The sequence below is a fragment of the Gastrolobium bilobum genome, unplaced genomic scaffold (genome assembly GCF_033153095.1).
Source record: "Gastrolobium bilobum isolate Gb01-03AN ecotype WA unplaced genomic scaffold, APGP_CSIRO_Gbil_v1 utg6327, whole genome shotgun sequence".
Classification (NCBI taxonomy): Eukaryota; Viridiplantae; Streptophyta; class Magnoliopsida; order Fabales; family Fabaceae; genus Gastrolobium; species Gastrolobium bilobum.
Genome location: NW_026895832.1, coordinates 153195 through 180216, shown reverse-complemented (window position 1 = coordinate 180216; position 27022 = coordinate 153195). Strand labels below are relative to the sequence as shown.

The window sequence follows — 27022 nt, the reverse complement described above, 5'->3', positions numbered from 1 at the left end:
GAGAAATTATATAAAAAATAATTAAAAAAAAGTTACGATAAAATGGTATGAGACATCCTCTCTTCTAATATTTGAAGTGTATAATCTGCACGAGAGTTTAAATTTAATTAAATAATTTAAACCATATTTAAATATTATATTACCAATTTCAAATTTTCCACTAAAAGCATCCACTCTCCACCCATACACGAGTTGAAATTTGAGCTATATGTGACGCGTCGAAGTCATTCACACTCCCTTATCTGCTTCTACCTTCGTTCAGCAGAGCTCAAAAATTAGATAGCGCGAAAAAACCCTAACTCGAAATCCATGGAGGTTGTTTTGCAGCCTCTGTGCACCATTATAACCGCCAAAACCTTGAGGTGTAAATGTAAACAACCACTTCTCATTCCACAAATGCCTAATCCTTCTTCTTCAAAACATTTTCCGTTATTTTCTTTCCGCACCACTCTCTCTTCTCCTTCTCGTTTTCCTCCACCACCTGGTAAATTTCTGTGTTTATTTTGTTTCTTCCTTATTCAATGAATTTCGTTGGTATTTATTTTCAACTCCTCATTTTTACTTAATTTATTTTTAAATTTTGTCTTATCTTCTGATCTGAGAATAGATTTGTCTGTTTCTGGATTTTCCGGTAGTTTTGTCTGCGACGCCGGAGAATCAATTGAGCAGCGTTGGGGAAGGGGAGGACGCCGATACAAGAGAATTGCAATTACAAGGTACTTTATGTCTTTAGTTAAACAATAAGCTAGAAACTATAGCTTAACTTCATTTGAGGTGTTTTTAGTATAGTTTAGGGGAAATGATGTGATATTTTCATTCATACATCAAGCATAGGACGTGACTTGATGATAGTAATCTTTAGGATAACACTAAAATTCAAGTAACCCTATCCAATTATAGGTCAATTGCAGAACTCCTATGGTTTATCCCTTTCCATCATAAAATATCTAAACAATGGTATAGTAAGTTCATTCCACCCCATTCCATTCCATCCTATCCCTTTCCATTTCATTCCACCCATCATTAGGTATCTAAACATAGCCTAAAGGAATGACATAGTCAGATACACAGAGAGACTACAGGCCAATCTCTTATTAATATTTGTAGTTCCTTGTGTTTTTTTGCTTTTCCAAATCATTGTAATCTAAAATTTTAATTTGTAATTGAATAAGTACATTTGTACATTGGCATTGTCTTATGGACTTCTTTAGGTCTAAGTCATTTGACACTTTCCAGTTTCCCTCCAGCTTTTCTATGACCATACACTGATCATAATGCATGGATGTGTTTAATCAGAGAAAAGTTTATAGAATTAATTCTGGATCAGTTGTTATAATGTAGTGCATCACTTGGTGTTATTTTGCAGATTTTTATTCCCTGAGGAAAGATGTTGAAATTACATCACAGCGTGTTGAAGAGATTAGAGAATCTTCTGGTCTACAGCTGTTGGAGCAAGAAATTTCCAATTTAGAGGAGAAAGCAGCTGCTAGTTCCTTTTGGGACAATCGAGCCAAAGCTCAAGAGACTCTTTCGACCTTGGCTGATGTCAAAGATAAGATAAAATTGCTCACTGAGTTCAAAACCCAGGTTAGATATAATTCTTATCAATTTCCAACAATTATTTTAGGAAAAATTACATTAAGAACCAATATGTAGTTGAAAATACAGGAAATTTTACTATTTTCAATTACTGATTTGCTGGGTGCAGTATTAAAGGAAAATCATAAGAACTTTATTATAAAAATGTTAGAATAGTTACATTATACTTTAGGCGCATGCAACAAATATATTCACTGTACATGGGGATGTGAATAGGTTAGGCTATGCTTTCCCTAAGTAGGACTAGGCCTGTTTTGCAAGACATCATCATCTTGAGCCTGGCCTGTTACCCGCTGCATGCTTTTTTTGGAGCTTGACCTGGCCTTTTTGCGAAAATATAAAAGCATGGCCTGGCCTGGAACATATTTAGGGGCTTACATTCCTTCAATTAATGCTAAGAAACTTGAACTTTTTAGTTTTAATCTATAGGCCATAATTAATAAATGACATAATAACCTTTAATAAAATTGTTAATTCTCTATAAAATTAATATGTTATATTTCTCTATAATTAATAGGAGAGAGATCATTTGACTCCAGAGTAACACTTATAAGTCTTACTCCCCATCTTAGCCGTTGATTTCCGTCCATCCAACGGTTATAGTTTAGGAAGTTATATTAATTATTAATTACACTATAAATGACAACCGTTGATTTCCGTCCATCAACGGCTGGGATGGGGAGTAAGATTTAAAAGTCTTACTCTGGAGTCAAAAGAACCCTCCCCTAATTAATAAACTATGTAAGTACTATAAATTAAAGGTTTTTTAAAGACCTAGGCCATAGCATACTTAATTAAACAGGCCTTTCTAAAGCCCATGCCTGGCTTGTGTCAGGACAGAAGGGTAGTTGCTTGGAAGAATAAAAGGAAGACAGTGTAGTTAGTTTAGACAGATAGAACAGTCAGTTAGAGAGAATTAGTAAGTTAAATAAATATGGGGAAATAAGGGTAGGAGAGGGGATTATATGTCTATGTAGACTAATTACTCACATAATTCCAGCCAAAGAGATTCACTCTTTTTAAAAAAAAATTATAATAGGATGGAAAGGGAGCATGTACATCTTGGGGAAGGAGAAAACCTCCTGAAAAAGAAGAGCCAATGGGCCTAAAAAAATGCACTCAAGCTGTCTGGTTTATTCATATGTCAGTAATAATAAGACTTGTAATCTGTGGTTAGACACAATTTGTGGGTTTTGACTGTTGATATGACAGCAATTCAGGATTACTTGCACATATTGGAGTGATAATATTTAAATTTATGGATATGGGGTGTAGCATTTGAGACTTAAATGTTTGGAAATGGTAGTATAAAGGTTGAGAATTCTATGTAACTGATATATTGATCTAATTCGAATTAATTATCCTAGTTGTTGATATAAAGAAAATAAAAATCAAAAGGAAACTAAGTAACTAACCCACTTGCCAACTGGTGAAAAGGAAACTAACCTATCTGCGGACTTGGTTTTATAAACATGGCTTGCTTAACATTCATGATGCATGAGTGGTGTACACCAGATCTTTTTCTCTCTTAAGGATTCATTGACCACATGTTGAATTGAGTGTCTCCACTTCTTCTCTTGTATTAATCAAGCTTTGTGCCAATATGGACCTTCATCACAATGAATATAGGTCGAGGATGCAGAAACAATAGTTAAGCTGACTGAGGAAATGGAATCCATTGATAGAGGGCTTTTTGAGGAGGCTGCTAGTCTTATTAAAGAACTGAATAAATCACTAGATCGATTTGAGCTGACTCAACTTCTTTCTGGTCCTTACGATAAAGAAGGTGCTGTTATCTCTATTACAGCGGGTGCTGGAGGTACTGATGCACAGGTAAATAGCTATCTATGTACAGATGCTACATCAATCAACTTGTTTCTCTCATTGTTAGTCTTCGTTGAACACTTAGTCTGATATATTGTGCTGATAGATGACTAGAACTTGTATGCCAACAAAATCTAGAACTTATCTTTTTCATCATCCTGAGTAAATATTCTCTGCAGTTGTGACTTTAGAATACCGCCTCTATGTCTCAACATTGTTAACCTTCCTGGCTTTCAGGAATATTTTTGTTCATCTCTACTGAAGTATTGACAAATAAAGAGTCATATGCAATCAAATCTGGACAAGCATTCCCCTAATGTGTGGGGTGTGGGTTTATTAAGCATTTAATATTCTGCCATTTAGGAATTTAGTCATATGTGGGCTTTGTTTTGCTGATTTTTATTTTCCAAACCATGATAAAGGGGCCTGCCCTGTGTAGTCTGGGAGATGCAACTTATCTATCTTTCCAGTTCCTTTTTCTACTTGTGTTTTCCTTGGAATTTGAGTACCTGATGGTGATTCTGAGTATTCAGTTTCAACTTCTGTACAAAATTATCATTTCCAGTGCAGGATTGGGCGGACATGCTTCTTAGGATGTACGTGAGATGGGGTGAGAAACAGAGATACAAGACCCGAGTGGTTGAGAAATCCCCTGGAGAAGAAGCTGGAATTAAATCTGCCACCATCGAAATTGAAGGTCGTTATGCTTATGGGTATTTGTCTGGGGAGAAAGGAACACATCGCATTGTTCGGCAATCTCCTTTTAATGCCAAAGGTCTCCGTCAGGTAATAACCAACTTTTTTGGGTAGCTGAATGTCAGATTGCAAGATCAGGCCCCAAAGAACAAAAACCCAAAGAAAAGTGGCATCAGAGTGCATAACAATGATGTCCATGAATCCCAATTTTTTTTTTAATGTACATGGTCATTTACTACAGATTTGCCATTGGGTGGCGATGGATTGTTAAATTCTATTTCTCTCCCTTTAATTGTCAAATACATCAAATTTTCTTTTAAATTACAAGGTTTTAATATTTAAACAGACAAGCTTTTCTGGTGTTGAAGTCATGCCTCTTCTTCCAGAAGAATCTATGAATGTTGAAATTCCTGAGGAGGATCTGGAAATTAGTTTTTCAAGAGCAGGTGGAAAAGGAGGTCAGAATGTGAACAAGGTTGAAACTGCAGTTCGGATGACACACATCCCAACTGGTGTCACTGTTCGCTGCACAGGTTTTTTTTTTTTCCTCCTTTGGCACTTACTTAATCCCACTAAAGTAAACTTATCTTGTTCCATCATGAAATTGGTTTTTTACATGACTGTGAAGTCCTCTTCCATGTTTCTGCTGCTTCTTTGCAGCAAATATTTTCTTTTCTTTTCTTTTTTTGGTTTGGGGGTTCATAGGGTGCATACCTATTTATTGCTTATTGTGCACTGCTGTTGAAAGGGCTAATTGTGCCATTGCAGCCATGGTTAACTGTGTTGCACAGGTCAATATGCGGGTAGGTTGAACGTAATATTAAATTAATGATGACTCAAAAATATATTTGGTGACAATTTCTCATATTAAGTTGAATGGATCAAAGGTTCAAAAATAAAGCGCAAAATGTTTCTCTTTTCGGAATTCTTATCGCCACTCTAACCCTTACTAGCAATATGACTAGAAGTACTCATTTAGGAAACTAATTTTTATGCACAAAATGGTCTCAACCAAGTGTCAAGTAGGCTATTCTCCACAGTTTTCTTCGTTGTTTGAAACATTAGATATTATTTAAAATTTGAATTTGGAACTGTTTGAGGTGACTTTATGAATTTTCAGCTGCAAGTATTGTGATTTAACTTGGTTCGTGTGATAACATACTTCATTTATCAAGCTGAAATTTGATACCGGTGTTAAAGGATCCTACCTTTTATATATATATATATATATATATGTGGAATACATTAGGTGCTTTTTAATGGTAATTTCAGCTTGATATTTGGCTAGGACTATATAGGGAAGAAATCAGAGGATCCATATGTTGTATTATTATTATTTTTTGTCAAAATTTATGAGAGCCGCTTCTCTTGTACTATTTTTATTCTGGATCCAATTCAATAATCTAGTTTTTAATTGCAAAGTGTTAACTTCAAACGACCATTGTGCAGAGGAGAGATCCCAACTAGCAAATAAGATAAAGGCCTTAAGCCGTTTGAAAGCCAAGCTGTTGGTGATAGCTGTAGAGCAACGTGCATCTGAAATTAAGCAGATTCGGGGAGAAGCAGTCAAAGCTGAATGGGGACAACAAATAAGGAACTATGTATTCCATCCGTACAAACTAGTAAAAGATGTAAGAACGGGGTATGACACGCCAGATATCACCTCTGTTATGGATGGCGAGTTAGACCCTTTCATCAAATCTTACCTCAGACACAAGTACAGTATGACACTGTCTGCAAGTGGGGTCAACTAATATCTTCTATTTTAGTCACGGGTCCTTGCTCCCCCGAAGTGAGGTATAGTTAGGTTGTTGTATTAGTGGACCTATGTATCGCATTACAATGTGAAATTAAGGAGACAATTTAAGTTGTTGCCACTGGTTCCTATTAGTTATCCATTTATAATTTTAATCGCTGATTTTTACTAAATCAACTGTTGATGTCACCTTGAAACTGGGTGGCTTATAAAATAGAAGATAATGCTGGTTAGCATCTGCAGATCTTTCATTTAAAGCCTGTGATTTGTAGAATTTGGGAGGATCACCTGTCATTTTTCCTGACCTTATCCCTGCATTATCCCAATTTTATCCAGCTCTCTTTTCCATTTTCAATCTCTGAAATATATCGTGTCAATCTTACCTTTAAGAATCACTAGTTTATGTTCAGATTTGTTATTTTGCATTTTAAAAGTAATGTGGAGTTTAGTTTATGGAAGTAGAGGCGCCTATTGGAATTTTTTAAACCTTCATTGTTCAATTTGAAATTCCAAATACCGTATCTTGTCAATTGTCAGATAAGGTGTTATTCAGTTTGATAGATAACCTTCAACTAAATTATATTTGATACAAGTCCTTGAAAAACAAGCACAAATGAGGATCACGATGCCTTCTTTTTTCCCAGCAGTAGACTCAAAGAATAAGTATTTCCTTTCTGTGCAGCAGCTTCTACTCGATTTTTGCCAACCTATCAGTCATTTATATAAACTATCAATATGTAAAAACTAGGTATTGTAACTGATGTCCAATGTAAGTACATGATAAACAAAAAAATGTTAAAAGACTGACAAAATGCATATTAAACAGATGGCAAATACCTTGTCCATGAGCCAATAACCAATCGATGGCATGTACTGAACAAGATACATGACAAGCAGCACAGGCTGCAAAAGAGGTCAGTTTGATCAAGGACCAAAGTTGCATGCTGGAAATTATAATTCTTGCTAATTGAAAGAATCACCAACACAAACAGTATACCCACCACAAAGCGTGCATATGCATACCAATTAGCCTATCTATCAGGAGCAGCCGAATGCTAAAATCCAACATTTTTTTTTTAAAGTAGATAAATGCAACAAATTTTTAAATTTGTCAAAACATTCAATCTTCTGGGTGAGTGAACATAAACTCTTACGCTTCGTAAAGCAGGAAAAGATATTCCCAGCGTCATACTTGAATTCATGATGTTACAAGTTAACAACGATCCAGTATTTTCATGTCAATTACACAATTATACAGACGATTGCATAAACAAGGTAACATACAATCAAAGTAAACATACTTAATGATACATTATAAGGACAATGTTTAATCTCAATTGAAAGGAGAAGGTGGCAGCAAGTCACGTAAAAAGGGAGTAGTTAAATCGAAAAGGTAACCAAAAGCAAGCATCAAGCAGATTCGCTATATGAAATAATAACTTGTTAAACCCTCACCCTCCTTGATTCGCTCTCTCTTCCTAACACAAATACCATCATGATCTTAAACAAGAGATAAGGAGGCACAAAAGTTGAATAGTGGAGGAGCATTCGAACAGAAGTGAATTGCTAATACCAATGCTTTTACCTGATTTGATATCCAAACTTCCTTTAAGCCATGGGTTGCAGCAATAATAGTCAGCTCTGCACACCTTTCCGACGACAAACGCTTCTGTCACAGAATGCAATGCAAGAAAACGAACTTTCAATGTTTAATATAATGTATCCAGTGCAACACCACACGACAGGGAAGAATATACTGTATAGTCCAGGATCCTGCCCTATACTGCTTCTCCGCAATCAATATTTCATTTCCTTTTCGCAATAAAATTAGATATTTTTATGTATTTTAGTTTTGTTTTCATTTAGCAAACATGAGATCAGCAATCCATATTCATAGTTTTATAATAATAATCGAACATGTGCCAACTATATCAAAAGAAAAAATCTGAAGTAAAATTATGTACATCAACTTTAGCTAACAGGTACAATGAAAACAATTTTCTTCATTCTTGCAAAACATAGAAAATAGTAATGTATCTTGATTTAGCACTCTCAGTGGACTAGAAGTTTCTAAAGATACCTGTACTATGTACATCGCAGGAAGAAAGTAAAGAAAAAACAGACTCAAGCTGTGTCTTTCTTTACATTAGTAATGGATGATAAATTAGCAAAGAAATATACCTCAGATGAAACGTTCACTTCAGAGTTTTTTGATGTTTCTATTGGACCAGGACAGACAACAGTTACCCCGATTCCTTTCTGACAAAGCTGCCACCATAAAATGGTTAGTAATGCATGATATGTACTGTATGATAATTAGAATAAAATGTCTTTGGAGGAAAACTATGTATTTTATCTTCCAGTTATATAGTATAGTATGGTTTATCGCGGTGAGTTGCTTACCATTTTACCAAAGATAATAAACACTATCAACATACCTCCGAACGCAAGGTATGGAAGTACCCATTCAGAGCATATTTAGAAGCGGAGTATACAGCCTGACCTGGGGCAGGTGTCTTTCCTGCTGCACTGCTCATCTGATAGTAAACAAAGAACAAAAGATTATCAATTTATGAACGGGAAATGGGGTTCAAAGCAATATCAAATAAGCTCTCCAAAATTAGGAGTCACACACACACACACACACAAAGCAATATCAAATAAGCTCTCCAAAATTAGGAGTCACACAGATATATATATATATATGGGCCAGGATACATATGGGCCAGGATCATTTTACACCAGTGTAAGTTATAATCTTAATCTTGACTGAAGTTACACTTAATCTTGACTGTTGATTTCACTTTTATTTAATGGCTATAATTTTCTAGTTATATGAGCCATTGGATACAAGTGAATCAACAATCACTTCTTATTTCTTATTTATTTTTGCTTAATCTGTTCTTGCTTTTATATGGGTTCACCAACAGCCGACCCCAACTAATTTGTGATAAATTTGATATTGATGTTGATGATAGTTATAAACATAGCTAGAAATTAGTGCACCTAAAACATAAAACACATGCCAATATATTTTAACCAAACAATTAAAATTATGATTGCCCATTCAAGGATAAAAAGTATTTGAAAACCCGACTAGTGACAAAAATTCAGTAACAAACATCTTCCTGCAAGCTCCATGCTCCACATGATATAGTTTCTAACCACATTGCTATCCACATTCCGTAACCAAAATAAGATATTACCAAAGAATTCCCACATACCACCACAAAATGACCTCGCCCTCTCTTCAACATGAAAGGTGCCAAAAGCCTTGTGAGAGTTATTGTCCCCAGAACATTAACATCAAATGTTGCCTAATCAGGAGAGAAGAGCAACATAAAATTTCAGAAGGCTACTTTCAGTGTTTTGAAAGAAGACTAAAAAGGCAAAAAGAAAAACACTTTTCAAAGCCTTCGTAAATAAGCAGCAGGAGTAAGAGATACCTTAAGACCTTCCTCAGTTACATCTATAGCCGATGTTTTCTGCGAAACAAAATAATTAATTTCATAATACCTTTAATTAAAGAAGCATATTATAAATAAAGAATCATTAAAATAGATCAGTGAAGAGAAATTTCATCAACTCTCCAAAGCATCATCACTATATCGTCCTGGCAGGTAATGATATGCAAGCATCTCATCGCATTTTCTCAAATCCGGTGTTCTGTTAATAAAGATACTTGCTACAAATCCACCAACATGCAAGTACACTCAAAATTATCACATTTGAAGTAATTCTACTATCCTATAATTGTGATTAAAACACTAAAAGAGATATATGAAACAATGCTAAAGATATAAAAATGAACTCTCTCTCTCTCTCTCTCTCTCTCTCTCTATATATATATATATATATATATATATATATATATATGTTGATGCCCTGTATAACGACTAATAATGTTGTCTGCATATTGTATATCCTGATTAAAAGGAGGACACAACAATTCCACTTTTTTTTCTTTCTCTTGTTTTACATTTACAGGTGTACCTTCTAATATAACGAGCAAGCACATATTTGTTTTGTCTCCAGATGCAATTTCTGAATTATGAAATCTAGCTATTAGATAAAGCAATCAGTCACTTACCGGACGCTCAAAAGCTGCATTATGGATCATGTAATTAACACCAGAATCTGGAAAAAAAGATTCTGCTTTCTCAACAGCCTTCCGAAGAGAATCTTCTCCAGATGTTAAATCCATTGGTAAAATCTTGACTTCAACCGGTGCATGCTTACCTGGTGGTGCGCAAATCACATATTAATAGAGCACAGCACGAGTCCACATCATTATTTGTACACAGACATAAGTCATAAAATGAGTTATTTAAACCTTACATGCGGCTATACATAATAGAATATACCTTTCAGCTGTGTCCTTACTTGGTTCAGTTCAGCTTCATTCCTTGCAGAGATTATTAGCTTGGCCCCTAAACTTGCAAGCTGTTTAGCTAGAATCTCCCCTTCATATACATCATTGAATAGAAAAAATAGAAGAGAAAAAGGAATTAGTTATGCAAACAAAATTAGTCACAAAATAAGGAAAATGTTCTGGATGTACAAAGGAATCTTTCAATATTTAGAGGAGAATTTAAGCACAAAGGAACCCTGAAATAAAATCAAATAAACAACTGAACTCAAAACCGGTATTGCATGATTAATTAGATCAAGACACTTGTTCAAAGTCGACCATTAACAGAATTAAGCTGGAAACGGAAGGGCAAGACATAAAGAATTGAACTTGAATTGCATTAACTGTCCTTAATCAAATTCATCCAAAGTTAATTACTTTCTTTCATTCACTTATCAAAGTGATATCTGGGTGAATTTGAATTTGATGTAAGCCCAATGTTACATAAACAAATCAATCCTCTAGAAATAGAAGAGTGATACTAAAAGAAGGAATGAAAAAAAGGGTATAGTTATAGTTATAGTTATACCAATTCCACGGCTAGCACCAGTAATCCAGAAAACCTGGAAGGAAATGCAATAAGAGAGTGCAAAGTCATTTATCTATTGACGTAAGAAATGAAACACTAAGTGTGTATGTAGCATAACAAGTCTCGGTTAAAACAAACAACCTTGTCTTCAATTTCATGGCGCTTTGGTTGCTTCTTGGACATCAAAGTGAAATCGCCTAATAAATCAAAAACAAAAGAATGAGAATCGAAAATAAAAAAATTAAAAGAGAGAAAGTAAGAAAGAGGGATGATAGAGTGAAATAAAAAAAAATACCATAAGCGGTGGCGAATTTGAATAAAAATAACAATAAAAGGAACACGCAAATGAACACCACCAACATGGGGTTCTCTCTCTCTCTCTCTCTCTCTCTCTCTGTGTGTGTGTGTCTGTGTTGACAAATCGGTAATTACTGCTTGGTGTTTCTGCTGTTAGCCATTTCTTATTTTCGTTGCTGGTTGTTCCCAGGCATGAAAATGGAATAAACAGGCGTTAATGTCAATATTTGAACGCCTATCGGATTTATTTATTTATTTATTTATTTGGTGAACGCCTATCGGAATTTTATTTAGCTATAAAGAGTAAGTGATTATATATTTATTAATAATATTTTTATGAGGTTTTAGTTTGTCTTTTAATACGACACAAAAAAATTTCCTACACACACAATATTTTGTGGGACCCACACTTTTTAAAGCAAAATAAAAAAAAAAAATTAAGGCACACAAAATGAATCTCTATAACATTACACAATCACTTTTTCTACAATATAACTCTTATAAAACCCTATTTTTATACATACTTTTATGTATCATGGATTCACGGGGATACAAGCAGAAAGTTGGAAGCAGAGAATTAAAAGATTGAGCTGACCTTGGATCACCTGAAATTTATAGCTTATCCTTATTACAAGCTATGAAGCATTGATACTCCTTAAAATTTTTTCCAACAGATCAGATATGCATTTCGGAATGGTATCAACTTCCTATATCAAGAACGTATTATAAACGTATCGAAAATGCCGTGTCAGAATCGGTGCTTCATAGATTACAAGGCCTCTATTTTTGCTGTGGAAGCTCTGATTTTGAGTGATCACCTCATTGGCGAATGCACAACAGTATATATAGGTTGCTCATAGTTTTTGGTTTTTGACAATTTTATTTTGTAGGAGGAAATGAGAAGCTGGTGCTGAGTTTTGTATGTGTGGATTGATCATTGAACATTCTTCCAAAGCGATTATTTTATTTTAGGGTAGAATGAACTTTAACTCACTGGAATCTTAGCCATGCATAAAATAAAGATCTATTTTTTCTTGAATGGAAGACAGGATTTAAACAGATGGTGTCTATGAATTGCTGGTTATGCCATTTGGGTTTTATGATGCTGTGTTTCCGTGCGTCTCATGACTCGTATTGGGAAGCAAAAAGTTCAATATTAAGATATGGCTTTCTTTTCTCGTTTAAAAAAAATCAAAGTAGATGCATCTGATCTCAGAGCTTCATGTGGATAAATTCTAATGTCTTTAATCTAAATTAAGAAAAAAATTATTATTTTTTTATTCCCGAAATTTTTTATATTTTACTTACTATTCGAAGCCATGATAGTTAATTTATGTATAAGCAACTATGATAATGCCTTTAATACTCAAAATAATGTAAAATGGAAGTTATTGTATGACCATGAGGCATAACGGAACCAAAGCATCTTTACCACCTTAATTTACCAACCATCGCTCGTATGACCAGCAATCAAGTTTATCATGTATTCTTTTGCATTCTATTTGTCGACCTTTTCATTATTTGTCTCTTTTTAACTCCAAACCCCAAATTAATGCGAATTTTTTTGCGAAATTTTTTCTAATTTGTTTCGGAAATTAATTCATAACACGTAAATTAGGTAATTGTAAATGATCAATTCCACAATATAACTAGTTTTTCTGATATAAGGGTTTGTAATTTATATATTTTTTATTCTTTAATTATTCATTATTAAATTAGTTGATGTTATTTAGATTATTATATATATCAATAAATGAAAAGACTTTTGTGAGAAACAATTTTGAACTGAATAAGCTAATGAGGTGTAAAATCATGGCAAAAAAATTAATTTAATGCATTTTAATTAAATAATTACGCATTTATTGCAGTTTTGAGAATAATTACGAATTTATTGTACACTGTGACGCCCAAAATGGGCGTCACATGTAACGCCCCAGTGAGGCGTCTCACCCTAAGGGGAAGACGCCCCAATGGGGCGTCTTTCATCTGGTGTCTATTGTGAATTCTAACCCTCAAAGCCCTATAATTTAGATTGGCCAATTCTAAACAGGATATGTAAAAATTAAACCATGTAGAATAAAACAAACTAACTAATTAACTTATAAAATATCAATACAGGAAATATAAAGGATTCACATCGGGTCCGTGATTCCAACTACAAAAACAAATTAGCCAGACATAGCTGGCTTAAACAAATTAAAGAAATAAAAAGAATTCATAAAAGCAATAAAGAAGAAGAATGATCAATGGTCTTCAATCGTCAACTCTGTCGAAATCCTGATCTCCAGCGTGAGACTCCAAGAATTCTCTCCAGCCAAAATGAAGCTTTAAAGTAATGTAATTCTGAATTACCAATTAAGCTTGAAGCTTTAAAAGCAATTTAATAACCGTGATTAAATTTAAATTTCCGTGGTTAAACACCGCATTTCTTGTAGTGGAAAGAGCTAATATTACAAGCAAGAACTTGAGAAAGTAAAAGCATTGGAATGTTTATCTATTAAAGTTATTTGTAGAATTGTAATTCATAAAATCATTATGTACAATCAATTGTCCTTGAGGCTAAGAGTAAAGGGAATAGCAAACATCGAAATCCAGGCATCTAATTTATTGATTATTCGGATACAATGAAGCCGTTCATGTTGTTTGATAAATATGAACTATATGATTCTTGTATAGTAACTGTATGTACAATAGTCTTGACTTATGTACAACTCTTGTCATCTTGCACGACCATGGGGAATCAAATGATAAAAATCCAAAGATAAGACAATATTTAGGTTGACAAGTGCAAACACACACGCACAAAAGCATAAATAGGTGCATACTACACATTTCAGAAATAGTTTTATTACATTTCCATAGTTCTATCCAATTCTATTACAGAATCATAATATCAAATAAGATGAGCCTATAAATTTAACAAGGCAGCTGCTGAGTAGTAGTGGGACGAAGAATCGGATCCAATCGCCTAATCCATTGAGTGATTTGCTGATTGTCATGTAGGGTCATACAGATTTGCTTGTTGTACTTCTCCATCATCAACATTAATGTCCACACAGCAGGTACTATGATCCCAATAACTGGGGAAATCAGTGTGTAAAGAAGATAGGTGGTTGAAATTCCAAACATTAAAATCATAGATGAAAAAATCGGATGCTCGGTTCCCTCTTTTCCAAAATACACAGGCACAATCAAGATCACGTAGTGGAAGTAAACGGCGGCGAACACAAAGCCTACGAGGAACGGATACTGTTCATGAAATTCCTTCCCGACTTCAGAAGTGATAAATACAAATAACAACTCATTAATTTTTAAGTTATGAACATGATAATTAGACAAAATTAATGTTAAGTACTTAAAGTAGGAGTCTTGGGAGTTTCCGGGTAAAAAATTTGACGACAGTTAAGTTAAAAATTACACCGGGTCCCACTAAAGGACAAAGGCCATGTTGTGAAATCGGCAAGTATACCGTTCGTTTCAAGTAATAAAGTGATAAGTGTAACAGCCCGTTACATACCGGTAATGTTATCATTGCATATGGTATTAAGCGCAGTTACAATCACAGTAATTGAGTTAATTAAATTACGGGTAAACTTTTTCTTTTATTACGTTCCTTTCTTTAAACATCAACCCTTTCCGTAATCAATTAAAACAACGCCATAATTGTAAATGCGAAACTCGCGGAAGCATAAAACATACCAAATATAATCTCTCTAAGAAATACCATTTATTTAGTCTTTAGAAAACACATTTTTCAAATTTAACACAGTGGTAATCGATTACCAACTTGAGGTAATCGATTACCAAAGGTTACTGTAGAAGTCAGAACCTTAATTTAGGCTCCCCTGTTTTCTGGTAATCGATTACCAGATATTGGTAATCGATTACTGAACTAGGTAATCGATTACCAATGCTCTGGTAATCGATTACTTTGAAGACAAAAGCTCAATTTTTCGTTCCCTGTTGCAGGTAATCGATTACCAGTGAAAAGTAATCAATTACTATGCAGCAAAAATGACAGATGACAGCTTTTAAGACCCAAAATGAGTGGTCTAACCTACTCTTAACACATTGCTACTTCATGTACACTTTACACATGTCCTAATGTAGGCTCTAAGCCCTTCCATCATGCATATTCATTAATCAATGCATCATTACAACCATTTGCAATATCATAGCCATTTTACACAATCAATGGTCTATTTACAACTCAAGTCTTCCAATGCCTCAAAATACAAATATGTGGCCATGGACAAGTCCCATGCTCACTCAAAATACAAAATAACAAGAGGCATAACCATACATCAATTTTTAAGGACTTAACATATAGTCATAAATATACAAAAGCATGGCAATATTCACATGCAACAAGTTCATATCCTAAGTCCAAAATATCACATACTCCACTATGTACATCAAAAGGAATCCTTCAATATGTCATGCTCTCTAATGCACCTCACGCTCTACTCTTCCACTAAGCGGGCCTCTTGCCCGGAGATCCACCATGCTCAGCAAACCTGAAATGATGTCCCCAAACGCGGGGTGAGATATACAAATATATCTCAGTAAACCAAGGGTACTAGAGGATCACTCCACCCCATGGCTCACTCAATGTGCATACAATGATCATCATATAAAATGCATAACATACAATTATCACACAACAACAACAACTGGGCACAAATCCAAGGACATCCACATCAGGATTCCCTTAAAGGACCCCATCGTATAACTCCCGAAATCTTCCTGGTGCCTCTCCCATGGTTGAGACGACCCCATGGCAAAACCCAATTGGAACTCCTCATGAGACCTATCCAGCGGAAGTCCCACGTTTGGATCACCCTGGTACCGTTCCCAGAGTCGGTTCCACGGCAAAACCCGACCGGAATCCCCAAAGGATATCTCCAGCAGATGTCCAAACCAACACACATCTACTGGCCAGAGATCACAATTATTTCACACAACATGCTCCAAGCATGTCACACAATCATGTCAATAATGCATGAACATACATTTACATATAATCAAAGGCATCAAATCAAACCACGACCTTCCACTAGGTGTGGTGGAACACACGAGCGAATAAAACCCAAGTTCCAAAGGTTTACCTCATTCCGAAGCCAATGCTCCTCAACGTAAGCTCCAAGCTTAATTCTCCTCTATTGAGTCTGAGAGAGGAAACCTATAATGATCAATCAACATGATCATCAACACAATTTCAAGACAACCAATTCACTTTCAAATACAATAATTCTCAACAAAACAACTTAGGCCTAATGGCCAACTACGTTTAATCCAATTACGTCAACCATTTTAGTCACTAAAATAAATCATCATTTATGCACTAAGGCATCACTCATTGGTTATACCACCTTTTCACATCATTTTCCTTATTTCCTTCAATATGGTTAAAATCTCACACACACAACACATCCAACATTCCTCCTTTCAATTTCACTACATCAAACCAACTTACCATTCATTTAAACACCAATCACGATCATATAACATCAACCACATTATTTTTACATCATCTAGCCATCCATGACCTCAATAGGTCGAATTCTTCATTCCCATCAACCTAGGGGTATTCAATCCAATTCCACACTCACACTCATCATATAATCGTATTATTTACACATTACCAACCATCAATTGTACACATTTTTCACCTCCATAATTTCTTCCAACCATTACATGGTTCGAATTCCTCACTAGATGGTACTCCCAAGGTTTTTCATCCATTCTAACAATTATTCACTTCATATAATCCTACCATTTATACATACCAACCAACAATCAACAATTTTCAACCAATACATTCATGATCACAACCCACCATTTCATCAATTTCCACCAAATTTCACTAAGTTATAAAATTATATATCACCATAAATTTTATTGGTTCAATCATCATTATTCATCATTACAAGCAACAATTTACAAAGGAGTAACATCATTAAAGGTTCCTAAACATCACATTCATCAATACCTCATTAAACACAAACCCAAATTGTGATTTCCACAAAAACTTCATGAAACTAGGAATACTTACAACCAATAGCTTCCTAAGGCTCCAAAGGTTGACGATCAAGGGTCCATTCAAGCCAAAGCACCACCATTGGCCCCCAAACTCCTCAAAACTGCCATCCCATCACCAAGGAGGATCTCCTCGCACACTCACTCTTTGGAAGATTTCTTAGGATGAAAGGTGATCACAAGGGGTAGAGGAACAACTTTGATGTTGGAACTCTATTGATTTGGTGGCTAGGTTTCAAGTTGGCAACAATCAAAACAAACTCCCCTCCCTCCCATGGAGGTGCTGTCCATCGAAGAAGAAAGGAAAGAGAGGAGAGAGGGAGAGAAAGAAAAGGCGTGAGGGAGAGAGAGAAAATAAGGGATTTAAGTGACTTTTGGTGGGGCGGGTCCCACACACGATTTAACTTTGATTTAAACATCAATTTCAACTACAATTTTACAATCTACGTATTTTTATGGTTCTAGACATATTTTTGTTTCCTAAAAATGTTCATAAAATTTTCACCTTTATCGGTACCATTATACCGCAGTATTTTTACACCGGTAAAATCACTATTCATCAGAATTTTCAAAACTTGCCTATTCACTCGATTTTTCGTCCTGAATCCATTTCCGGCATTATTTTTACCATTTGAGATCTCCTACTCCATTTTTCATGCCTAGGGTTACGTGTTTGGTAAATTACCGTTTTGCCCTTTTCACTTAGTTTGCCCTTAATTTCCGGATTTCACTAATCCTTCCCTTTTAACCCACATTATAACATATAATTTCACATTTTGATTTACGAGGTGTTATAATAAGTAGAGTATCGTTCCCACGAGGATTAATGCACCAAGTACTAGTTTAACTATTCCCCTTAAGTTGAAAAATAAAATTTGGTTGAGTTGTGAAAGTAATTGATTTTGGAATTTCAACACAGAATTTAAAAAAAAAAAAATTTAAAACAGAAATTTAATAACAATAAATTTTGAACGCATGCAAGAAAAGATCAAGAACGCGAGAAAGTATTGATGAAAAAATTATAAAAAGGATGTAGCCATGATGCATTTCACCTACGATCCTCCCTTATATTCCTATATTGTATTTTATAATTAATTAATTCGTTTGTTAAGACAATTCATTATTTTCCTATAAAATAGTTGAACCCTAATGTCTTAGTGATTTCAACCCTTTAACCCAATCATAATTCTAATGTCTTAGTAATCCCTCTTGAATTAAGCATTAAGCAAATGAATTATGAGTCTGCAATCTATGTAAGCCTATGTCTAGATCATACACAAATTGTTATTCCAAGAACTCTCTCACTTTCTTGATTTCTCCAAATTCTTCCAGCCAATGATGCCTCCTAAGGGTTTTTACTCCTTTATTTATAGAAAGGAATTCAAATCTCTCTGTATCTTGGTCAAAACTTTGATTTAGAGTCCTTTTTAAAATAGAATCTCAACTCATTAAATAATACATGTGGCATCCGCGCGATCCGCGCGGATGGACAGAGGGTAAAGCTGTGTTTCATCTTTCTTGGGGCGATTCGCGCCAGTATGCAGTTGTTGTGTTTCTTCTTTGTGAAATCCTCCTTCTTTTATGCATTTTTATTCTGTAAAATACATAATTTTTTTGAGAGCATGTCTGATTTTGGATTATCAATAATTCTAATATATAATGTCATTTATCACTCAATTAATATCAAATCTTTGTTTTTTTCAGTTCAGAAACCTCTATATATGCTGGAGGCATATTGTAACACCCCAAATTTCTAACAAGTTATAAAACATTCTTATAATAAATAAATTGTCAAAATTCACATTTTATATAATTATGATAATAGAAATATTGCGGAAGCTAATCTAAAACTAATTTGGGGAATGTTACCGCCGCACCTATACAGGGACAAGTGCAAAGCTAACTCTAATTATATTATTATTCTTACACCGGTGTAAGATGATCCTGCCCCCATATATTGTAATCTAGACGCAGCTATAAGAACTTTTTGTGTGGATAAATATAAGAACAAATTACATTCTGGTAGGGGTGTTAAATGGCCGAGCCTATGTTTAAATGTGTCAGCCTGACCAAGTCTGTTACCTGTTATAAATATAATTATCGGCCTGTGGCCTAACTTATTTACAAAATATAAAACCCTGGTTTAACCTATTAAAAAAAATAAGACAACAAAAATTTATCCAACATAATATACAATCAACAACACTAGTAATTCCATAAATATTCATAAATTCAATGTATATCCAAATAGCATAATATAGAATAAAATCATTCAAAATCTTTGTTTAACCAATAAAATAGGGTGAAATGGATTAAGGAGAAATAGAAGGCTATTACAAGTAGTATAAAAATATAAAATAAAAAAATAATATATTAGACCAGTCTGAGAGGCTCTAAGGCAGAGCTTTTGAATTGGAGCCTGAAACTTTTTTATTAAACGAGCTTTTATACATGTTTAAGACTGTTGCCAACAACCAATTTTAGACATGTAAGCTCAGGCCTTCACGAACCAAGCCAATGGCTCCTAAATTGCCCCTGGTTCGTTTAGCACCCTTACATGCTGGTATAAAATACTAACAGTTAGAAGTGTTAAACTGGTCTCGGCACATAGGGTCGGGTCGTCCTGCTAACCAATACATTCTTATAATAAAATAAAAATTTCACCCTTCATCTTTTATAATTAAATTTCTAAATCTGATTTCAATTTTGTAAATACTAATTTGTGAAATTTCAAATACTAATGCCACAAATCTTTGCAAAAAAATAATTATTTACTTTTATTCATTACTAAGTAATGAACACTTGACCATTCAATGTTTTGCAGTATATCGTTATTTTAATGTTATTTATGATTAGTTGTTCCTAACACAGTGTGTAGTTGACTTTTCATATTTTTCACCATATTATTATTGGATACATTAAATATATACTTATATATATATATATTTATATTTATATTAATTTGTGGATAAATATGGATAGATAGTAATTAGGGGTGGCAAAACGGGTTGGCCCACCCCGCCCCGCCACCAACCCGCCAAAAGTGGGTTGGCCCGCCCCGCCACTTGAATTTGGGTTGAAAACCCCAACCCGCCCCGTTTTATGGTGGATTGGCGGGTCAACCCGCTTAAAATATAAAAAATAATTAAAAATAAAAAATGAAATATATTTTATAAATATTATAATATTACTTATTTTCATATCACATTCTTCTTAATTTTTTTCCAATCTTAAGTCTAAATATAATAACCGTAATTACATGACTTTTAAATTAGAGGGTTATGATGAGGACCTTATGGTCATAAATAGCATGAGAATGAAATTCCAAGAATTTGTATACTCATATTAAGGGTATTCCAGACAGGTGAATTTTCATCTGTTGTTTTTACTGTTAACGCAATAACAGACTGTAAAATAGCTCCAGTATAGTGAGTTTAAGTTAGAGAGCTATTTTAATGATATGAATATCATAAATGATGTAAGCATAAGATTTGATGAAGTTTGATACCTATATTGAGGGTATTCTGAACAGTTGAGTTTTCAACTGTTGTTTTTGACTGCTGACGCAGTAACAGTCTGTAGAATAACTTCAACCTAGCAAATCTGAGTTAGAGATCTAATCTAATGATATAAACATCATGAATGAGGTTAGGATATGATTTGATGAAGATTGATACCCATATTGGGGTATTTTTAAAAAGTCACTTCTGCCGGATATTTTTTACTGCTGTAGCAGCAGCCGGTGGAATCCCGAAACGGGAAAAAGATGAGAAAATGGAAATAAAGACCAATATATGCCTAAAAAGTCATAATTAGACCAAAAATGTCAAAGTTAAGAAGATTATGAAATCCGGGTACAGTTAAGAACACCGGTAAAGACTACGGTGCAATTAAACAGCTGTTAGTGGATCTGTGATCTACTAATTAAAATTTTAAGTTATGAACATGATAATTTGACAAAATTAATGTTAATTACTTAAAGTTAGAGTCTTGGGAGTTTCCGGGTAAAAAAATTGACGACAATTAATTTAAAAATTACACCGGGTCCCACTAAAGGACAAAGGCCATGTTGCGAAATCGGCAAGTATACCGTTCATTTCAAGTAATAAAGTGATAAGTAGAGTATCGTTCCCACGAGGATTAATGCATCAAGTACTAGTTTAAATATTCCCCTTAAGTTGAAAAATAAAATTTGGTTGAGTTGTGAAAGTAATTCATTTTGGAATTTCAAAACAGAATTTAAAAACAATTAAATTTAAAACAGAAATTTAATAACAATAAATTTTGAACGCATGCAAGAAAAGATCAAGAACACGAGAAAGTATTGATGAAAAAATTATAAAAAGGATGTAGCCATGATGCATTTCACCTACGATCCTCCCTTATATTCCTATATTGTATTTTATAATTAATTAATTCGTTTGTTCAGACAATTCATTATTTTCCTATAAAATAGTTGAACCCTAATGTCTTAGTGATTTCAACCCTTTAACCCAATCATAATTCTAATGTCTTAGTAATCCCTCTTGAATTAAGCATTAAGCAAATGAATTATGAGTCTGCAATCTATGTAAGCTTATGTCTAGATCATACACAAATTATTATTCTACCCTTGTCCAGATTAAAACCCCAATATGTCTATTGTGAATTCTAACCCTCAAAGTCCTATAATTTAGATTGGCCAATTCTAAACAGGAAATGTAAAAATTAAACCAGGTAGAATAAAACAAACTAACTAATTAACTTATAAAATATCAATACAGGAAATATAAAGGATTCACATCGGGTCCGTGATTCCAACTACAAAAACAAACTAGCCAGACATAGCTGGCTTAAACAAATTAAAGAAATAAAAAGAATTCATAAAAGCAATAAAGAAGAAGAAGAAGAAGATGAATGATCAATGGTCTTCAATCGTCAACTCTGTCGAAATCCTGATCTCCAGCGTGAGCCTCCAAGAATTCTCTCCAGCCAAAGATTCATGTTTCTTGGGGTCTGAGTCTCTATTTGTAGAGTTTGTGCCCTTGCTTAGAAATCTTGATTAAATCTTCATCGTAAATCTTGGTGCAATCTTTATCCGATTCAGCCTCGAAATTTGTTTAAAAATTTCTCACGTAACTCCCGTGCTACTAGCGCCACTTACACGCTAGTAGCGTGGGAGTTCTGTTCAGCATATTGGAGGTTCACGCTACTAGCGTGGTTCTCACGCTAATAGCGTGAGTGTTATAAATGGTTGGCGCTACTAGCGCCACTTCCACACTAGTAGCGTGAGAGTCTCTGGATGAAAAGTTTCTTCTGACGCTACTAGCGCGGGTTTCACGTTAATAGCATGGGGCTTCAGCCTGGTACATGTTTGTAGACGGGACAACTAATTAATCAAGCACAAAGTCGTCGGAGCTTAAAAGGTTTGTAGATGATCATACAACTTGTACGAAAGCTTATATTAAGCTTTAAGCTAACGCGGTGTTTCCCCTATTCTAAAGTGGTTTGGTTAACCATGATATCTGAACCAATTTTAAAAGATAAGATCCAACCCATATCCAAAAATTAAGAAACAGTTTAGTTTTTAAAACCATTTTAAAAAGGGATAGGATATTGTGACACACAAATAATGTTACGCACAATGTTACGACCACATCTTAACCGTTGATTTCCGCCAATTAACGGTTATCATTTATTGCGAATTAATTATTAATTAATGAGTTTGATTTGAAAAATGATAACCGTTAAGATGTGGTTGTAACATTGTGCGTAACATTATTTGTGTGTCACAATATCCTATCCCTTTTAAAAAACCAGTTTTTATGAATCAGTTTAGTTTGGTTTTCTATTTGATTTGGTTCAATTGAATTTTTTGCACACCCCTATATTTTAGCATAACTTTTTAGAATGCTTTTTGTGCTAAAACCGTCGTTTGCTTGCTGTAGCGTATAAGCAAGGAGATTTCAGATCCCCCCACTCAACCTGAAATGTTTTTTGGGAATCGACAAAGGAAGAAGAGAAAGCTGCTAGACCTTAATGCAATTGTAAGTTTATCTTTATAATTTATGAAGTCAAATATAATTACCTCTTACTAACATTGCTTTAAATATGCTGGACCAAACTTTTTGACTGGATTGAAAATTCTGGTCAGCCTTCCACTGAAGCTTTTCCGGCCGTGTCTGGGAAAGAAAAGCCAGGGAAAATTTGCTACTATGAAAGAACTACCACACCTACTCTGTTGAAAATAAATGAAGAAATGACAGAAATGGAGAAAATAAATGCTAATAAGGCCAAACATTTAAATGAAAAGATTGAAGTGTTAGAGGCACAACATAATACTGAAATGGCAACAGTGGAGAAAAAAGTTTCAACTTCATTCAAAGGACTATGCTAAATCAAAGAAACTTAGGACTAGATGTGGAGCCCTTGGCAGATTTAATTTGATATCAACTCTAGGTGATGCTATTGCTACCAGTGCTCCACACAATCATGAGGTAAAATGATTTTCTTTTTTTATTTTCTATCACTGCCTTGTTGCTATATTGATTGTGACTACTGAATGGAGTTAAAACAATTATATACTAGATAATCAAGTGATTAGTTTATGACAACTTACTGCACTTTTTAACTTCCCTTTATAGTCAGTCAATGGCTATTCTAACAATTTTTTTGTCAATGCATGTGGCGTAGTTAATAAATTTCTCTTTCGTTAATTATTTTCTCTCAAGGATAGATTTGATAATTTCAATTTACTTATAGAATTCATTGGATGTTAGAAACATGTGACCTTTAATGATTTGGATTAAAAATTGTAGTCCTTGATTTTGCTATATGGCTTTTAATATAATATTGCATTTGATTAAAATTTGTGGTCATTGATTTCGATTTCCTGCTTGACTTTCAATGCAATAGTTTGGTGTGTCAGTTTAAATAATTTAGTGACTAAGAAATGTTAACAGTAATGAACTTAATTTAAAAGGGTAATTCTTTTTACAGTAGTTGCAAGGGACGACTTTCAATTCTATAATGCATGATTATGGAATGGCATAACTCCATAATGTTCTTATTTTATTGTGCCCTAACATTTTTATGAGATATTGTGAACATATTTTTCAAGCCAATAGATTTGAGTTGCCTATTTACATTCAATGTTTGTTCATGATTGATGAAAATTAATGTTGATAAAAAAAAAGAGTGAAAGATTTCGTCAATAATTAAGTCTTACATATACATTATGATTGACGAGGCCACCAGACGAAATATGCATAAGGGATTCTTTCACTTTAGAATATGAAATTTAATGAAGGATAGGCTGAATTTATAATTAATCGGTCTTTTAGCATTAAACAAATAAAACAAAAGTTCAATAAATTGTGGTTAAAGGATCATGAGTTCTCTTTACTCTTGTAATACATTGGATTTGGTTGGAATGTAGAAACTAACACCGTTACTACTAGTGAAGAAGTTTAGCAATCTTATATTCGGGTACATTTAAGATTTTATTTGTGGGGTTGTGATTTTATTTTATTGTCAACATTTTTAAGTATCATTTGACTATTTTTATAAATAATTTTAGGCACATCCAAAGCCTAGGATTCATGCTGAGACGTATAAGGCTAAAAGTATAGAGGAGACTTCAAATGCATTGCCCAATTATTCTATTACTAAGTGTATGAATGCTCTTAATGAGATTGAAGACGTTTCTGATGAGATCTATGTGAAAGCTTCAGAAAAATTTATGGAGCCTGATCGGAGGGAAATATTTCTTAACATGCCTATGAACAGGAGAAAGCCATGGCTAGATAGATTTCAATGAGAAATTGTGCAAGTAGATGTTGAATTACTGATGTACTTTACTTAAATGGTGGGTTTATTGTCTTAATGGTTATTATTTTTCGGAGTTTATGATATCCGTTTGTACATGTGCTTTTTATTATATCATTAAATTTTAACGTATCCTTATTTATATAAAAATAAAATGCGTTATCAAATGTTTGTATGTGTGTTGAGTATTAGCACATTAAACTCTAATTTATGTTTGTACATGTGTGTTTATTAAACATATTCTTGTTATGAAATTATTTGACAGGTTTTGTCTGTAATGGATGTTGATAATACTACATCAGAAAGTGATTCTTGTTGTTTTGGTGAATCTTTATTTTTTCTTAAGTGATGATTGTTGCAATTGGATCACGACGTGACGGAGAAAAATTAAAAATTAAAAATAATGGAGTCGCCACCGTGATTTATTGAGAAAAATATTGGGAAAAAAAAATCCCTTTTTGTTTAAGAAAGTCGATCTTTGAAAACATAAACAGATGTGGAAGTCTATTATGAGTAGGGAAGGTGTTAGTACCCTACACCGTCCACTTTAAAAAATGGTACCTTAAATTAATTGCACAAATTATTAATAAATTTTCAAAATATTTATCTCACCCAAGGAATTAAATCAAATAAAACGTGTTATTTACAAAGAAAACTAAATCATAAAAATTATTTTTGTACTTGACGGAAAGGTTCCGCTCTGCTGTATCTCTCGGTGCAATAGGGAATTCAAAACTACGTTGTTCTATAAAAATATTTGTGTGTTAGTTAATTTTAATTTTTTTATTAGATTGTTAATTTTTTTTTGTAGGTAGATTGTTAATTTTAATTTGAATACAATGATTTTTTAGAAAGATAATTAATTTCAAAAAAGGAATCCATCATTGCTCAAAATTTAAGGTAGCACAAACACCTGAGGATGGTGAACTATACAATCAATGTTTATAAATTGTTGCTAGGATATTTTCGAATGAATCTATTAGACAAATAATTTGATTTTTGAAATCTTGGGAGAAAATAATTTGCTTAGAAAATACAGATGCATTACACGGGTTATAAGATAGCGTGGCTATACGTGTACCTTTATGAAACATACAACATTGAGGATGGTAAACCATACAATCAACGTTAAGTTTATTGCACAGATATTTTATTAAAAATAATTTATATGAGATGAAAATAATTACCTAAGACAAAATAGCACATAAATAATATCAACAATTTTCAAAATTAACACTATGTAATTTAAAATCAAAACAACATCAAATTAGCAATTACCTAAATTAAAAAAAAAACGCATACACAGGAAACCTCAATAAACATTTTTTCATTTCTTTATTTTCTTTATTTTCTGTTTTACATTATCCCACATGCAAATATCTTCCAATTAAAATAAAAGGGTAAACTTTAATGTAAGAAAATAACTCAAATTTTTTATTAGAATAATGTAGAGAAACTGAATAGATTAAGAAGAGAAAAAATGGGCTATGATGCTTCGGCCCAAATCCAAGCTATTGTCTAGAACATAACAAATAATATTAGAATAAAAGAAAGTAAAATAAAAATAATTAATAATGTTATAATAATGAAAACTAACCTTACGAGCGGGTGAGCAAATGTGGGGATTCGAAATCTCATCCTTTGGGTTCAATTGAAAAGAAGAACAGGGTCTCCTTTACGGTTATGGAGATATAATTATGATGCTAGAAGCTTTGCTGTAAGTGAAGAAAATATGGAGGTTTTTAGCAGCCTTTACTTCGTGATGCTTCTCCAGATCTATGTACAAACATCTTCTTGTAGGGTAAGCATATAAGATTGCCAAACTTCTAGATTATGTCCATCTTTATTCTAATAATTTTGCCCATAAATGATTACAATCTTATAACACATAACATGATTCATTCCATAACTTTATCTCTTCCAAGAAAAGAAACGTTAAACCATTTTTTTTAAACAAAAGCATTCTAAAAATACTTTTGGGCTGGACCAAACGTTAATTAATAGATAAAAATATGTGTGTAGGTTTGGGCTGTGCCTAAAGTCTAATATAATCCCAAAAGAAATT

The 27022-nt window shown here is 33.6% G+C and overlaps 2 protein-coding genes across 3 annotated transcripts; one reads left to right on the top strand and one right to left on the bottom strand.

Annotated features, from left to right (window-relative positions):
- The first annotated feature begins 223 nt into the window (after positions 1–223).
- Positions 224–6083, top strand: LOC133296258 (peptide chain release factor PrfB1, chloroplastic). Its single transcript, XM_061495205.1, has 7 exons — positions 224–484; positions 636–716; positions 1367–1587; positions 3229–3432; positions 3994–4209; positions 4466–4652; positions 5569–6083. Exons 1-7 carry the CDS (start codon positions 310–312, stop codon positions 5871–5873), a joined length of 1389 nt encoding a protein of 462 aa, XP_061351189.1. The 5' UTR covers positions 224–309; the 3' UTR covers positions 5874–6083.
- Positions 6084–6367: 284 nt separating this feature from the next.
- On the bottom strand, positions 6368–11293 carry LOC133296263 (uncharacterized). Of its 2 annotated transcripts, none has more exons than XM_061495209.1 (12): positions 11111–11293; positions 10957–11012; positions 10816–10849; positions 10240–10338; positions 9966–10114; positions 9322–9360; positions 9100–9192; positions 8314–8412; positions 8057–8143; positions 7461–7544; positions 6713–6778; positions 6368–6582 (listed from the first exon to the last, which is right to left on the bottom strand). In XM_061495209.1, the coding sequence occupies exons 1-12, from the start codon at positions 11175–11177 to the stop codon at positions 6496–6498; spliced, it is 960 nt and encodes a 319-aa protein (XP_061351193.1). In that variant the 5' UTR covers positions 11178–11293; the 3' UTR covers positions 6368–6495. The 2 variants fall into 2 exon arrangements, with proteins under 2 accessions (XP_061351193.1, XP_061351195.1); XM_061495211.1 differs by having other exon boundaries at positions 7461–7541.
- Between the last annotated feature and the right edge of the window lie 15729 nt (positions 11294–27022).